The following is a 14590-nucleotide window of genomic DNA, read 5'->3' as shown; positions in this document are numbered from 1 at the left end:
AAACTGTTGGTCCATAGCAGCCTGCACTCTTATATTGCACATCATGCCCTGCCCTCCCACAAATTATCTTGTGCCACACCCACTCTGAATTGTCAGCGCTCCAACTTCATCCCTGAATGCCACTTGTTTTGGAGTGGGCACAGGAAATCTCACGCTCATCAACACACATGTCAGTACCACCCAGATATTCTGCAATGACAGTTGGTGTTAAGCAACTGACTCACACCCCATATACAACAATGCCTTTCATGATAATGCATCTCGCGAATCGCCAAACTTCCTCGCAGACAAGGTGTGCCTGACAAAAATTAAGATAAAATTGGAGTTTATCTATTTCAGTCTCACACTGGCTGCACTGCATGTTTAGGACGGAGTCATGCAGGGGGTCTTACATGAAAATGATCGCCTTCAAAATTATATGTTTAGAGACCGAGACCAGGGAGAGAGGTTTGGCTTCGGGATTTACAGTTCTTCACACAAACACTGATCCAGTCTCACAGCACTAAAGCTTTCCAGATGTATGACAGCGGCCCAAAGTTGGATTATTGCCTGTCTTCTAATATCAGTTCCCTTTAGATCTGCAACCATTTACTGTTTATACCAGGGGTCTGCAACCTTTTACACCCAAAGAGCCACTTGGACCCAGTTTCCACGCAAAAGAAAACACTGGGAGCCGCAAATACTTTTTGACATCTAAAATGAAGATAACACTGTATATATTGTTTTTTATCTTTATGCTTTGTGTGAACAACTAAGGTGTGCTGCTTATGAAATCCATGAAGTGCTACAGAGAAAATTAAATTATATTTATGTAATCAACACATTTTGAACTCTTAAAGAAATATAACAAAAGGAAAGACACCAACCTGAACTAAAATGATCCATGTAGCAAACAAAAACTGTTGTGAGCCGCCACCCTTATATCGCCTTTGGGCTGTTGGAGCCTTGACCTGACTCTTAAAAAATAATTGGAAAAAAGCACTATGCTGCTGAAAAATGAAAAATAGATATTTGCAAAATTCTGCCTAAATATGTATTTTACCTGGTTAATGCGTGCGGCGGGGCGTGGTTTGCAGCGCAGCTGCAGGGGAGGCGGACGCACCTGAGCGACACCCGCAATCACGCCTCGCTGCCTTTACGTCTGCGCTATCTGTGCTGTTGTGTTGTTGGTGGTGTATGTCGGGCTGTGAGCTGAAAAGCTACAGCCGGCTGTATGCGTACAGCAACCGTGTGTGAAAAGTGCTCAATAAAGAGATGCTCAAAAGCATGCTCATGGAAACATCGTCGGGTCTGCCGTGATATGTTTACAATGGGACTTCTGCTCCTGAACCTCTGCGCACAGAGTCCGCAAATCGGGGCTATACGAAGTCAGTTTACGCAGGACTGTAAGCTGTCATCTGTCAGGCGTGAACCGTGTTTGTCTTTAACATAGTTCACGGTGGAGAACAGCTGCTGACATAATGTGGATCCGAAGATCCATAATTGGCCTATCTGGGGTTGAAAGTCTCGATAAATTCACGGCGTTTCGGCGGGTACACCGGTTTCCGCGAGTGTGACTCTTATTTTGAGCGATGAAAAAATAACAGAATATAATTTTATTTTTATATTTCAATATCACATTAATCTTCCAATTTAGAACTACGAGTTAAAAAGAACTAACATAAATAAAATACACTTCAGCTAAATACTTCTAATTTATTTGCCCAAACCAGGCGGAGCCGCAGTATAAGGACCAAAGAGCCGCATGCGGCTCCGGAGCCGCATGTTGCCGACCCCTGGTTTATACCATTCCTGAGAAGAGATTTTTTTTTTTTTTTTTTTTTTTTTTTTTGCTACATGAGAAGTTGTCATAAATTTACCCCATCCGGTCCAGATCCTTTATCTCATGCTGGGCTTTTCTGTCTAAAGCCATTTTACCACCTGTCTCTTTCAGGCCACCCTCCCTTTAAGCCACCGTACTTCTGATTGGCTGCCCCTTGCAAACAGACGATTTGAACAGCAGGTGTTGGGGCTCCTGTGCTCTCACTGTTTCATAAATGACCATACTTTAATTAGATTTGTGCTGTATGTTTGATTATTAATGTATTTTAATGTATTTTATGTATTTCTGTCTTATATTACTGTGAAGCACTTTGTGGTTTTTATCCTGTGAAAAGTGCTATATAAATAAATTGAAATTGAAATTGAAATACTACGGAAGTCCATTCTGAGCGAAGATCAGAAAACCCCTTCTAACTGGAGCTCCAGGCTCACAGTGATTACTTGTACACAAGTTGACTTGATTATATGAAACTTTGGCCAAGTATAACATAAGCATCCACTACTAAACCAGTATATACATGCAAAAAACAAAAAACAAAACGGGAAAAGCATAGCAGGTTCCCTTTGATACATTGCACTTTTCTGCTTTTTGTCAATCTTCATATTACTTTCCAGGAAGGCCTAGATCAGACTGCCAGGGATAATATTCTAGTGGTAAATATTTGTGCTCTTGGTTTAAATGTTGGAGCCAAGAAGCAATCATGTAAATACCACCGAGTGGCTAAAACTTGGTTTAGTTCCCAGCACAAACAAAGAAGATACGAACACACTGTCCATTTTTGGTACACATTTTTGAAGAATGAGTCCCTCTTGCATCCTCTGAAACATGGCTGATACAAACAAGATTCTCAATATGCATCTATCAGATGGCAAATGTCCTGCAGGTCTGTGGCTGCAACATGTGGCTACTTTATAGATTTTACTTCTGAGTCCATCCACTTTCTTAACTGCCTATCCAAGTCAGGATTGCAGGGTTCGCTGAAGCCTGTTACACCCTGGACAGGTCCTCAGTCCAGAGAGGCAGACAACCATTCACACCTTACCTAAACCTAACAAACATGCCTTTGGACAGTGGGAGAAACCCGGGGGCTGCTTTCTTAGATACCATATATCTGTATTCAGCAAATATCTGATTGTGAATCAGTCACCTCCAAATATGGAGCTATAAAAGCCCTTGCATCTCGTGGGCCCTGGAACCCTGCTCACGGGAATTTCCTGGCTTTCAGCAAGAACATTTATGAGGTCAGGTGGGGGTACCAGGTTAAAAAGGTCTGAAAACGCTTGGCTCGCAGTCAGAATTAGATGATATTAGTGTCTACACTCTGGCCAGACTTCTACACCAAAACTGGAAAAGGATTTAGCTTCATTGACCTCGCTTTGTGCTTGAGGGCTGTGTCATTTTCAGACAGGAAACAGGGCTTTCTCCTGACTTCTTAAAAAAACAAACACACACACGTTCTAATTTCCTGTATATCACAGTAAAGTACATGCTTGTACTTTACTCAAGAGGCCAACACTGACATCTCGAAAAATCGCCATGATCTTTTCAAGGACTACGAATCTCAAGGGCCAAAGTGGAACTCAACGTTATTTTTTATCCTTAGGCTTTTCCTTCTGTGACATGTCGGCATGTCAGTAACGAAGGAAAAGCTTACTAGAACAAACCATGCCATGAAAAGCAGCCTCAGAGTGAAAACACAAAGGCAGAAGTGAGAATTTGCAGAACTTAGTTTTTTACTCTGGGTGCTGCATTCAAAGTGCTTCTTGAGTAAAGTGCAGATAAATGATCTGCAACATGACAGAATATCATAACTAAAAGCACAAACTGCACAGTGACCCTTCTCATTGCTGGGATTTTAGGAGTTTAACAGTGTAGGACTAAGGTGCAGATTTTTATTTAATTAAGTTTTTATTCTAACTGTTGGATATTTATACCATGTCTCACAGTATTGTATTTCCCATGCTTAGGATTTTATCGCTGGATGTCATAGTAAAAGACTAAAGTAAAAAAGGAATTACAGGAAACCTACCAAATGTGCCAAATGTAGCAAAACATGGATACACTTACAACACCATTCATGCCAAGGCATTTTAAGTATGTTAGCATCCTAGAGAGAAAACCAACAATCAGATGATATTCTATGAGCAGCACTTTTCAAGCGTGGGGAAGAAGAACTGCACTTTAGCAGGAAGAGGTGTCCAGCAGAACCTCGTCGAGGACTGGACAATGCAAACTACAGGAGAAAGCATACAGAAAGCAACGACGTGCAGAATTGGCACAAACGTATCACAGGTGAAAAGAGATGAGAGGAGAAGAAATGCTCAGTGCATCATGGGAATTCCCTCCAGCAGCCCAAACCTGAAGCAGCATAACTAAGCTAAGCATAACTAAGCTAAGCTTTTAGAACAACCTGATAATCAGAAATGACAAGAATCGGGACTAGATGGAACAAATGCATGGACGTTATTCAGCAGCAGAATAAAGTGGAGCTAATTTGTTTTTACATTTTGTTTATATGGCCTGTTTCTAACTTAAATCTTAACATGCAAAGCAAAAGCAGTTCAGACTCATATAATGACAGTTTTCATGTATGATAAAGACAGGACAACCTTCTTGTGTAATAATGCTCTCCCGTGCCAAGAAGTACAAGAGATGATACAGCCAACTGGGAACAATGTTATTATAGTTATTACTTTCGTTAACTTAAAAAAAAGACTTGTGAAAAAAACTAACTGAAGACATAAAGTGTACTTTCGAAGCTACCAAAATGAAAACAGTCTTTGGCAGTTTGGTTAAAAGTGACAGCACAAAGTGCTTGTTGAGGCACATGTTTATTGAGGCTTGGAATGACAGTAAGTTGACTGTTTTCACAAAGTGTTGTGTAAGACCTATTCTGCACTCTTGAGAACTCTTCCCTGACAAAAACCCTTCATATTAAAACATGCTAAACAGGCCGACAGTTAAGCTAAAAAAACTGAACAGGAAATGAGCAAATCTGCTAGCTGGAAACGAAGCCTGGGTGATTTAATATTTGCTTTAAATGCTGACAAAACCAAACTGATGATGTTTGAAGTGCAAAATCCAAACCACTGAACGGTTCGTGCATCACTACAGTTCAGGGCCAGTGATAAGTGCTTAGGAATTATAACTAGTGACTCTCTGTTTTACACCTCACATTCAGCAGCTGGTGAGAAAACCTCATCTTAAACCTGAACATGATTTTTACTTTACAGGGACGTCCTGTCTGTCTTTTGAGGCAAGAAATAGACCGTTGCTTCCACCGTTGTGTCAGTGTTGGATTATGGTCATGTTATTTACATGCATTTGCATGCATCTTCAGAATGTTTACATTCTGTCTATCATGGAGTAGGGAGATTTATTACAAACCTTAAAACTCTGACGCACCACTGTCTGTTGTATGCTTAGGTCGGATGGTCTGATTTGTCATTTCATAGACTCAACCACTGCTGTGTTCTTATTTATAAGGCTATTCTTGCTAGATCAGATCCTAATTACAGAAAAATGTGGGAAGTTATTGTCTTAGGTCCCCAGACCTATACCTTCTGTCTGCCCCAAAGATTCACAAGGAATTTAGAAAAAACATTAGGAGCATTCGAACGCAATTGCAAGTGTTTCCTTCTGGAATGAGCTCCAAAATTAACAAAACACTTAAGGAACTGATCTCACTAAATGAATTCAAGATGACTGTGAATGATTTTGACTGTAGAGGTTTTGTCTGAATGTGATTCACTTCTTTCTTTGGCCCAATGCGATGATGTTTATTGATGTTTCAGAGTTCATAGCCACTGAAGTTTACAAACTTTGGTTGTTTTTGTGTTGTATTTGCTTATCGGCTGTATTTTAGTGTTGTTACCTTGCATATTTTTTTGATGCCTGTGTGTGGGTGTGGGTGTGTGTGTTCTAGGTTATGCAACTCTGTTGGCTGTACTTCTGTCTTTCTTGGTCGGGGCGTTCTTGGAAAAGAGACTTTTAAATCTTTAGAGAATTTGATTTGAGTGGTTAAATAAAGGATAAATAAAACAAAAAACAAGTGAAAACAAAAAATCTAAACTAAACTTAATTAAAAACTAATTAGAAAATACAAAATCATAGAAACTATGAACTATAGCTGTTACCTATAAAAAGGCAAAAGTATTAGAAAATAAATTGGAATTAAATGCATGCAAGTTTAAATAAAGCATTAGCAACATTATACACAGTAGTGTCAGTTAATTAGGTACATCTCTTTAATGCATATATATAATCAGTCAATCAGACAGCAGCAAATCAGTACATTTAAGAATGTTGATGAGATGACCTGCCAAACTGAGCATGAGAATGGGGAACCAAGATGATTTAAGTGACTTTGGCATCGTTGCTTTATGAGTATTTATTAAACTAATGGGATTTTTCCACACAACCATCTCTAGGGTTTTACAGAGAATGGTCCCCAAAATAGGAAATATCAAGTAAAGTTCTCTGGGGGAAGATGCTTTCTTGATGCAAGAGGTCAAAGGACAATGACTAAACCGCTTTGGGCTGATGGGAAAGCAACTCAGATAACCACTCATTAAAACGAAGGTATGCAGAAGAGCATCTCTAAATGCACGGCATGTCAAACCTGGAAGCAGATAGGCAACATGAGCAGATGATCACAACGGGTTCCACCCCTGTCAACGAAGAACGAGAAACTGAGGCTTCAGTTTGCACAGGCTCACCTGTGCAAATTGGCACTCTTTTGTTGGTGCATTGTTTATACACCACAGCTTACCTGAGTGTTGTTGCTGAGAATGTCCATCCCTTCATGACTGCAGTGTACCCATCTTCTGATGGCTGCCTCCAGAAGGATAACACTCCATGTTACAAAGTTTAGGTCATCTCAAACTGGTTTCTTGAACATGGCAGTGACTCACATGACCTCCACAGTCACTAGATCTCAATCCAATAGAGCACTTTTGGGATTTGGTGGAACAGAAGATTCTCACTGTGGATGTTCAGCCAACAAATCTGCAGCAACTGTGTGATGTTATCATGTGAATATGCACCAAAATGTCTTAGAACTGTTTCCAGCACCTCGCTGAATTCACGCCACAAAGAATTAAGCCGGGCTCTGAAGGCAAATGGGTAAATGTCAATACTGTGTCAATAACCTTGTTAGTAATGTCAAGACACCGCCATCTAGTGGTGGGACTTGTTCGGTGCAAGAATCCGCTCCATGAATCCAGTGCGGTGCGCTGGATGTCACTCCTTGTTGTTATCCGGACCAGTTCTCCGACATCACCGCCGCCGCTATGTGGGCGTGACACACCGGCTTACGAGTAACAACCAAAGCAGCTAGTCAGCGCTGAATGCAAGTCATCCTGACCACATCATTTTGACAGTGCCGGTGGGGGTCTGTGCTGCAGTGTGCTTGTCCAGCAGTCAGTGACGGAGTGACAACACTACGGCTGTCACATCTCACCGCAGCCAACTAAACACTGTTTAGCCGCTTGTTAGCTTAGCGTCCGAGAGCACATGGATTCTCAAAACACTACCAACACCAACACTGAGGCGAAGATGCTGCTGAGCCACGCGAAGACCTTCAGGCTCCACACCGGGAATCTGGTCAACCGAAGTCGGCTGAAAAAGAAGTGTCCGGGCTCTCCCAGCGAGGAGGTAAAACATAACGAGACGGATGGAAACGGCAGTGTCATGTAGCCCGTTAGCTTAGCGCCTAGCTAATTATTCAACCTGATATTGATACCGACGAGTGGTAACTGATAGGCCTGGGTAAGGTTACACATAGAGCTTATATGGAGAGAAATATGACTGAAATACATTCAAAAATATGCATTTCATATCCCATCCGTCCATATTTAGACGCATATGTGGGCTAAAGTGGTGTAGCTCATCAGTTTCACTTTAATTTTACTAGTGTGTTAAAAGTTTATAGTGTAACTAACTTTACGATCCAGCCTAAGGTGAAAAGTTTACAGACACGAGGCTGTGAAAACCACTGTAAATACAGACCTGACAGCTTCAAACAGGTGTATTACCCGCAGGTAATGTGATCCACTGACAGCCTGAAATATGACAACAAAACCAGCACTCACAGTGAGCTCTACTCTAATAAAATGCTCTTGTATCAGTAATAGATATATTGATACAGGGGTTGATTGGTTTATGAGTCATTCACGGCTAAACAATGAATAGAACATGTCAGAGCTCCAGAGCCTAATAGTTACATAACTGTCTAAACATAAACTACTAATCTTCGCTTTTGTTGAAGCTGTAACTGTTTAAACAGTTCGTTTAATAAAATCCTTTGTCAGCATTTTGATTTAGTAGTTGAAAGTTGAATAGTTGGTGAACTGAGTTGTTTACAGTGTTATATAAAGGCAGGACTGCTGGGAGGGTTTGGTTTCCACTTGTTCCTGATTCAGCACAGCATTCATTCATTTCATCCTTAAAAATAAAGACATGACTTGCAGTTTTCTTGGCTATAGTTTGGGACTACAAGTGTAACTTACCCTAAAGTGGGACTTGTAGTCTTTTTTATCAGCCATAGCATAGTGGGCAGGTTGTTGTTTTTTGCAAATGGTGTGCAGAGCGGTGCATGTTTAATAGTGTAATAGGACTTCCTCCGTCCTGTATGTGTGTTTCTTCGTGAAGTGTGATCCTGCGTTTGTCTTCTGTAGTCAGAATTGTGTTTAAGGTGCTTTGGTGGCAGAGTCTATATAATATCTGTAATCAAAGGCAACTTTTACTGCCACAACAGGAAAAAAATGACTTATCACAGGGTAGGTTTTTAAGGTCATTACTAAAAATCTGTTTTGGAACACGACACATGTGGCTAACTTCTCACAAAATGGTATAGGGAGCAAATTCAAGCTTTAGGAAATAATTTTTTCGACACAATCTTTTGCAGCCCATGCCTTGCACAACCTCTGGGCAGTGTTCAGTTATGTCATTTACTTCTGTAGGACAAATTACTACATGTGTGTTCATGTGTGGCCAACTTTGCAACCATGTGACCACCTTAAATATGTTGTGAGCCTTTTGCCATTTGCGATATCTGACTGATATGAGCGCAGTGTCAAAGCTAAGGTTATTAAAGACATTTTTCAGCAGCTACAATTCCTGTTAAACCAGTCACAGTTTGTCTTTCAAAGTCTCACAACACTAATGAACCTGTCTCACTCCTCCAATTCAAAACAACTGATGCAGCACATGCCACAAATATCTTTGTGTTAATAGGTTAACTTTTCTTTATTTAAACAAAGCATTCAGTGCGCCTTAAACTGGACCGATGTTGGATACCTTTAAAGTCGGTCCAGCTGATGTCATTACTTGTCATGTTTTTGGAGCAGCATATTCCAGCTGTTTGGGAGTCTGCTGATGAGCTCCAGCTGTCTGCATGTCTCATGGTCGTTGGCCTAACCTTAAGTCTGTTTTGATGTTTCAGCTTCGAGACTGCATTCAGGCCTCGCTGAGCGACTGGATTTCCACAACAAAGCTCTCATCCAAGGTGGGAAAACTATTTCAGCTTTCTAATGTTTCAGCCTTAGTAATTAACTCCAGTATATAAAAAACAGTTTGTCAGAGAGTTCGTGCCTTTAGGTAATACACAGGAGTTATGCTGCGATAGTCAGACCTGCAGTAGGTGAATGTGTTGCACCATAAAGTTCTTCTCACTGTCAGTCAGATGGATTTCAGTGCTTGGCAAAGTAAAATAACGCAGTAGATGTAGATGGACATCAAAGAAATTCTCTAGGCTCTAGGCTGTCATGGTGAATGTTCATGCAGTGCTGCCTGCCAAAGGCGCCATACCAAATGTGCATCTGTCTGTTAGCTTAAGGGACTGGGGTGGGTGGGACGTAACCTTTTATGGAGGAGTTTTTTCCCATTAACTTTAAAATAAATTGGAAGGCACTGGATGCAGTTTTTTTTACCCATTTATCATGGTCTCAAAATACTGAAATGAAATAAAGGAGCCTTTAGGAACTGTTGTAGTCAACCACCTCTCCTGCTGAACTCACTCCCGCTGTGGGTATTTTTTTGCTTGGATCAGCTAATCTGCCTCGGCTTATATCACGAGGCCCACCGGACTGAGTGGGAGGTTTGAAAGAGCTGAAGTAAGAGGTCTTAAATATATCCAAATGCAAGTCTCTTCTTGCTTATGGCCACCAATAAAATCTTTCAAGTTCACTGTTCAGCAGGTGAGAAAGCTCCTCACCAGTGTCACCTGTCCCTCTGTCATATTTATACATATGTACAACATACACACATAATAAAAACCAGGTGACACTTGCCGTGCCACATTTCTCATGTCAGATGAGGGCTATGATCAGACCGCTTTTCTTTACTGTCTAATGCAGGACTTGACTGACACACTGGAGTTCTCCATACCAGAGGCAACAGACGCAATCACACCTGAAGAGAGAGAGGAGTTGAAGGTTTCAGGTCAGTGTTGGTTTTCAAACCTGCCTGCTGTCCCAGCAGAGAGCTGGATCAGCCAGTTACTCGCTGACCTGTAGGTACCTCATCACCCAGCTTGGTGATTTAAGCCGAGGGTCATGGCTGACGTTTTAGTCGACATGAACTGTGATGTCAACACACCTTTTTTTTTTTTTTCTTTTTTTTTTAATCAACACATCCTCCCTGTCAATCAGATAATATCCAAATTAAATTCCTGATTTAGATAACTAATGGATTAATTCAGAGCATCTCCACCTAATATCTGGCTGACTGCAGAATAGAGTTGGTAGTGATAGAATTGCAGTCAGCGGAGGACCACCTATTCATGCTTTGTTGTTTTCACAGTCAAGCTGTTCCTGCGTGAGTCTGGTCAGTCTTCCATCAAAGATGCAGTGGAGATGGGTGAGCTTAAAATTTCTTCAACAAAAGTAAAAAAAACAAAAAGCTTCTTCAGCTGTCTTCAGCTGTCTGCAATTGAACACTTAAAACCTACACCCTTATTTGTCTGTTATCCTTAGCCTGCCAGACGCTGGCAGTGTCCCAGCTTGACTCTGTTATCATTGCTCCACCCGGGCCCTCGGACGGCGACAGCCAAAGTTTGGCCCACCTTCAGCCAGTCTGGGAGGAGCTGGAGGCTCTGGTTAGAAGCAAGCAGATCGCTGCTATTGGCACCTCTGACCTGGACAAAGATCTGCTGGAACAGCTCTATAAGTGGGCTCAGGTCAGTGGGAAGCTTTGTACGTGCGAGCTTTAATCTGTCATCTCCAGTCAAAAATGATGCTGACTTCTGATTAGGATGGCACACGTGAAAAACGATCTGTTATCTGCTACGATTCACTCATCATCTTCCTTTTCTTGGAGCAGATAAAGCCCAGCAGTAACCAGGTCAACCTGGCCTCCTGCTGCGTGATGCCTCCAGACCTGACAGCGTTTGCTAAGGAGTTTGATATCCAGCTGCTGACGCACAATGATACCAAAGGTAAAGTTATTGAGGAATGGACATGTAGTTTTTTTTTTTATTGTTACTAACTAAAACTGGCATGCAGCTAATGTTTATATAAATGTAGCATTTAATCCAATTCAAGTTTTGTCTTAATTCAAATATTTAAACAACATAAAGCACTGAAAATTTTCTGAGCAGCTAAATCATTCCTGTAAGATTAAAAACACATAGCAGGGATGCAGGTATACCTCACAGGGCTGATGAGGTGACCTGGTAAGGCTAATCAGAGGCATGGCTTTTTAACGCAGTCTCAGGCCATGTATTGCATGTCTTCCCCCTGCTCTGTCTCCCTGCTTTGCTGTTTTCTCTCCATGTCCTTTGTCCTTGGGCTGCTCAGTGGCTTTAGTGGGATGCTTGCGACTTCCCACTTTGCGCAGTGTAAGCTGCATGCTGTAGATTACAGTAAACTGTGACTGTTATTCATTTATTGAGTTTTAAACTGCTCCTTCTTTGCACTGATTTCTTTTTTTCCAGAGCTGATATCTGCAGACACGTTCCAGGAGGCGGTGCGGGCGGGAGCGCAGGACCTGAACATCGGTGACTGGAGGCTGGAGTGGGTCCTGCGCTACAACGTTATTGTCAAGAGCAGGGGCATCATAAAGTCTAAGGGCTACCTTGTCAGTGCAAAGAAGACAAGCACCTAGCACCCAAACTAGAGAGAGAGAGAGCGGGATGAAGCCATTTTCCTCCATTTTTATTCACTCACATGCAAAGTTACAGCTCTGAATAACGGGTGCTGCCAATCATCACGAATCATGAAGTCATTGTTTAACTGTATGGACGGGTTGCATCTTCCTCATCTGTGATTCATTCGGTTAAAGACACGCGGGTGTTCATTACCACTGTCTCCGTGAGATTTAAAGTCGGACTTGAACGTGCAAAGATCAACTCCACTGTCAGCTTTGAGACAAAAGACTGATAAATTGAGACTAACACGTGGTGACTCACCGTGACTAGTAAACTGACGGATCAGGTGTAGATTAACGCACCAGAGGCCGCTTTAAAGATGCTGCTCGTTAAACCTCCATGACGAAGGTCTCTCAACCATACTCTGATATCAAGTGCCTCATATCTGCTCCTCCTGTTATCAACCCTGCTTTGTGTTCACCACGTCTGTGTGACTCATGCTTTAAATACCAGTCTGAATGAAATGAGTGCTAAAGCAAGAGAAGCGTTTACTAAAGAATAATTTCATACTCTGTGGAAAGGGGGAAATTATAACGTGTGGGGAGCGGGATTTTTCATGCTATATAATATTTACATTCCTTCGGTTATAAAACTGCTAATATGTGTGTGACGGGTGGGTACTCGGGTGGTGGTATGATGGGAGTCTGAATTAGACTTTAACCTGTAAAGCAGACAGACATGTGAGCACATATGTTCTGTTATGCTCTTTTTTTTTTTTTCCTTTCTTTTTTTAACCATGTACTTTTTTTTTAAGATGACATCAAAATGTTTACCCTCACCTCCCAACCTTGCTCATGAGATTAATTAGAGGGAGAGTATTTTAAAAGGAAATGACTTTTAAATGTGTCGTTTAAAAGCACTGGAATCTCCGTGCCGAAGAGATGTGAAAAAACTTTTTAGAGGAACACGTTTGTATTTATGAATCGCAGACAGGGTCCAGCAACTCCTCGGAATTTAGTCGTACTGTAAAACATGTTTAACATTAAGTGTCTGTATATCATGAATTGGGTGTTGATAAAATGAAGACCTGGAATCGACGTTGGGGTGAGGGGTTTAAAAAGATCGGGCTTGTGTAAATGTTAATAAAATAAAATGATTAACATTGGTGAATAATTTCCTCCTGCAGAGTATTTGGTGTCAGTCTTCATTTTAATTGATTCAATTAAAAAAACAAAAAAAAAACAGGCTTTTTTAATGTTACGGCAGCAAGCAGTTTATGATTCAGTTAGCATGGTTTAAACACCACAGCCTGCCTGCGTTGTTGCTGACCGCGTACATCCCTTTATGGCCTCGGTCCACCCACCCTCTGATGTCACAAAACTCAACTTCAAGCTGCTTTCTTCTATGTGATAATCTATGTGATAATGAACTGAAATGATCTCCATGGTCCAATACAACCGAGCCCCTTTGTGGGAACAGGAGATCAGCATCATGGATGTGCAGCCAGCAAATCTGCCAACTGGACCCTGAGGAATTAAGGCAGCTCTGAAGGCCAAATGGGGTCTAAGCCACTAGCAAGGTGTACCAAGTGTATACTTTCCTAATTTTCCTGTGCAGCTAGACCTCCTTTGCTGATACAAGACTTAATACAGGGATCTAAAGTGGGCCAGACCAGTAAAACTGGCCTTTCTGTCAGTGAGAAGTTTAGCTACACATTTAGCTGAAATGTCTAAATATAAGAAAAAGCTCAGTAATATCAGCTGCTGTAGTAAAGAAAGAGAGAAGTGTAAGAAATAAATGTGCAAAATTGCAGAAAAACTTTGGCAGCTTATTTGCCTGACTGCTGTAAGTATAAAACAAAGTTTCTGTTAATTCACAGAAAATATGAAGCAATATTTTATTTATTTATAAGAATTATTTCGAATTTGTCCAGCTGCCCGGATTTGAGTTTTTGTCGGCCGATTTTGTCCACCGGGCTTTATGTTTGACACCCCTGACTTAATATGTAAGTTTGTGTTGTTTTAATTAAGAACATAGTTATTTGTACAGATAGTATCCACCCCCCCAAATTTTATGTTTTATGACACAATTTTGGTTATTTTGTCATTTTGTGCTCCTTTATCAAAACAGAGCATGCAATTTAGGTTGTTTTGCGCCTGATTTTGAGCATTAGGCTTTTATTTCTAATACTTAACTGTTTCTTTGCGGTCTAAAACCACCTGGAAACGTTAATAGTTGCTTCAAACTGACCCACAGATTGGCCCAATTAGTGATACTTTGCAGTTTATCAAAGGATATCTTAAAATTAAGGATTGTATGTTAACTTAGGGTGACCAACCGTCCTCTTTTTTTGCACTTGTTGACTTGTAAAAGCCTATATGACATTTTTTATTTCACCATTCAATAACCTCACAGAGAAGGCATCGTTTAAATATGTTGAAGTTTTCTTTAAGCAAACAGTATTATTAAAGTTCTTCATGACTGGGCCAAGTGTCCTCTTGGTCACCCTAGTTAACTCTCACTGAGGACTTCTTCCAATACAACAATTACAATAATTATATTTTTATTACATTAATTATAATTTATTAATTATATTATAATTATTATAATATTATAGTAATATTATATTATTATATTAAGTTATAATATTATATTTTATTAATTATATTTTATTATAATAA

At 40.7% G+C, this 14590-nt stretch overlaps 1 protein-coding gene across 1 annotated transcript; it reads left to right on the top strand.

Moving 5' to 3' along the window:
• Positions 1-7083: 7083 nt before the first annotated feature.
• gclm (glutamate-cysteine ligase, modifier subunit) lies at positions 7084-13079 on the top strand. Its single transcript, XM_003439654.5, has 7 exons — positions 7084-7477; positions 9267-9329; positions 10180-10264; positions 10625-10681; positions 10798-11000; positions 11144-11258; positions 11757-13079. Exons 1-7 carry the CDS (start codon positions 7337-7339, stop codon positions 11924-11926), a joined length of 834 nt encoding a protein of 277 aa, XP_003439702.1. The 5' UTR covers positions 7084-7336; the 3' UTR covers positions 11927-13079.
• Positions 13080-14590: the final 1511 nt, after the last annotated feature.

The sequence above is a fragment of the Oreochromis niloticus genome, linkage group LG23 (assembly GCF_001858045.2).
Source record: "Oreochromis niloticus isolate F11D_XX linkage group LG23, O_niloticus_UMD_NMBU, whole genome shotgun sequence".
Classification (NCBI taxonomy): domain Eukaryota; kingdom Metazoa; phylum Chordata; class Actinopteri; order Cichliformes; family Cichlidae; genus Oreochromis; species Oreochromis niloticus.
The sequence above is the reverse complement of the archived record's forward strand: the minus strand, read 5'-3'. Positions and strand labels throughout refer to the sequence as shown.

Coding starts and splice junctions, on each gene's coding strand:
- gclm (XM_003439654.5), top strand. CDS start 7,337: ATGGATTCTCAAAACACTACCAACACCAACACTGAGGCGAAGATGCTG. Junction 7,478..9,266: donor CGGGCTCTCCCAGCGAGGAG/GTAAAACATAAC, acceptor TTGATGTTTCAG/CTTCGAGACTGCATTCAGGC. Junction 10,265..10,624: donor AGAGGAGTTGAAGGTTTCAG/GTCAGTGTTGGT, acceptor TTGTTTTCACAG/TCAAGCTGTTCCTGCGTGAG.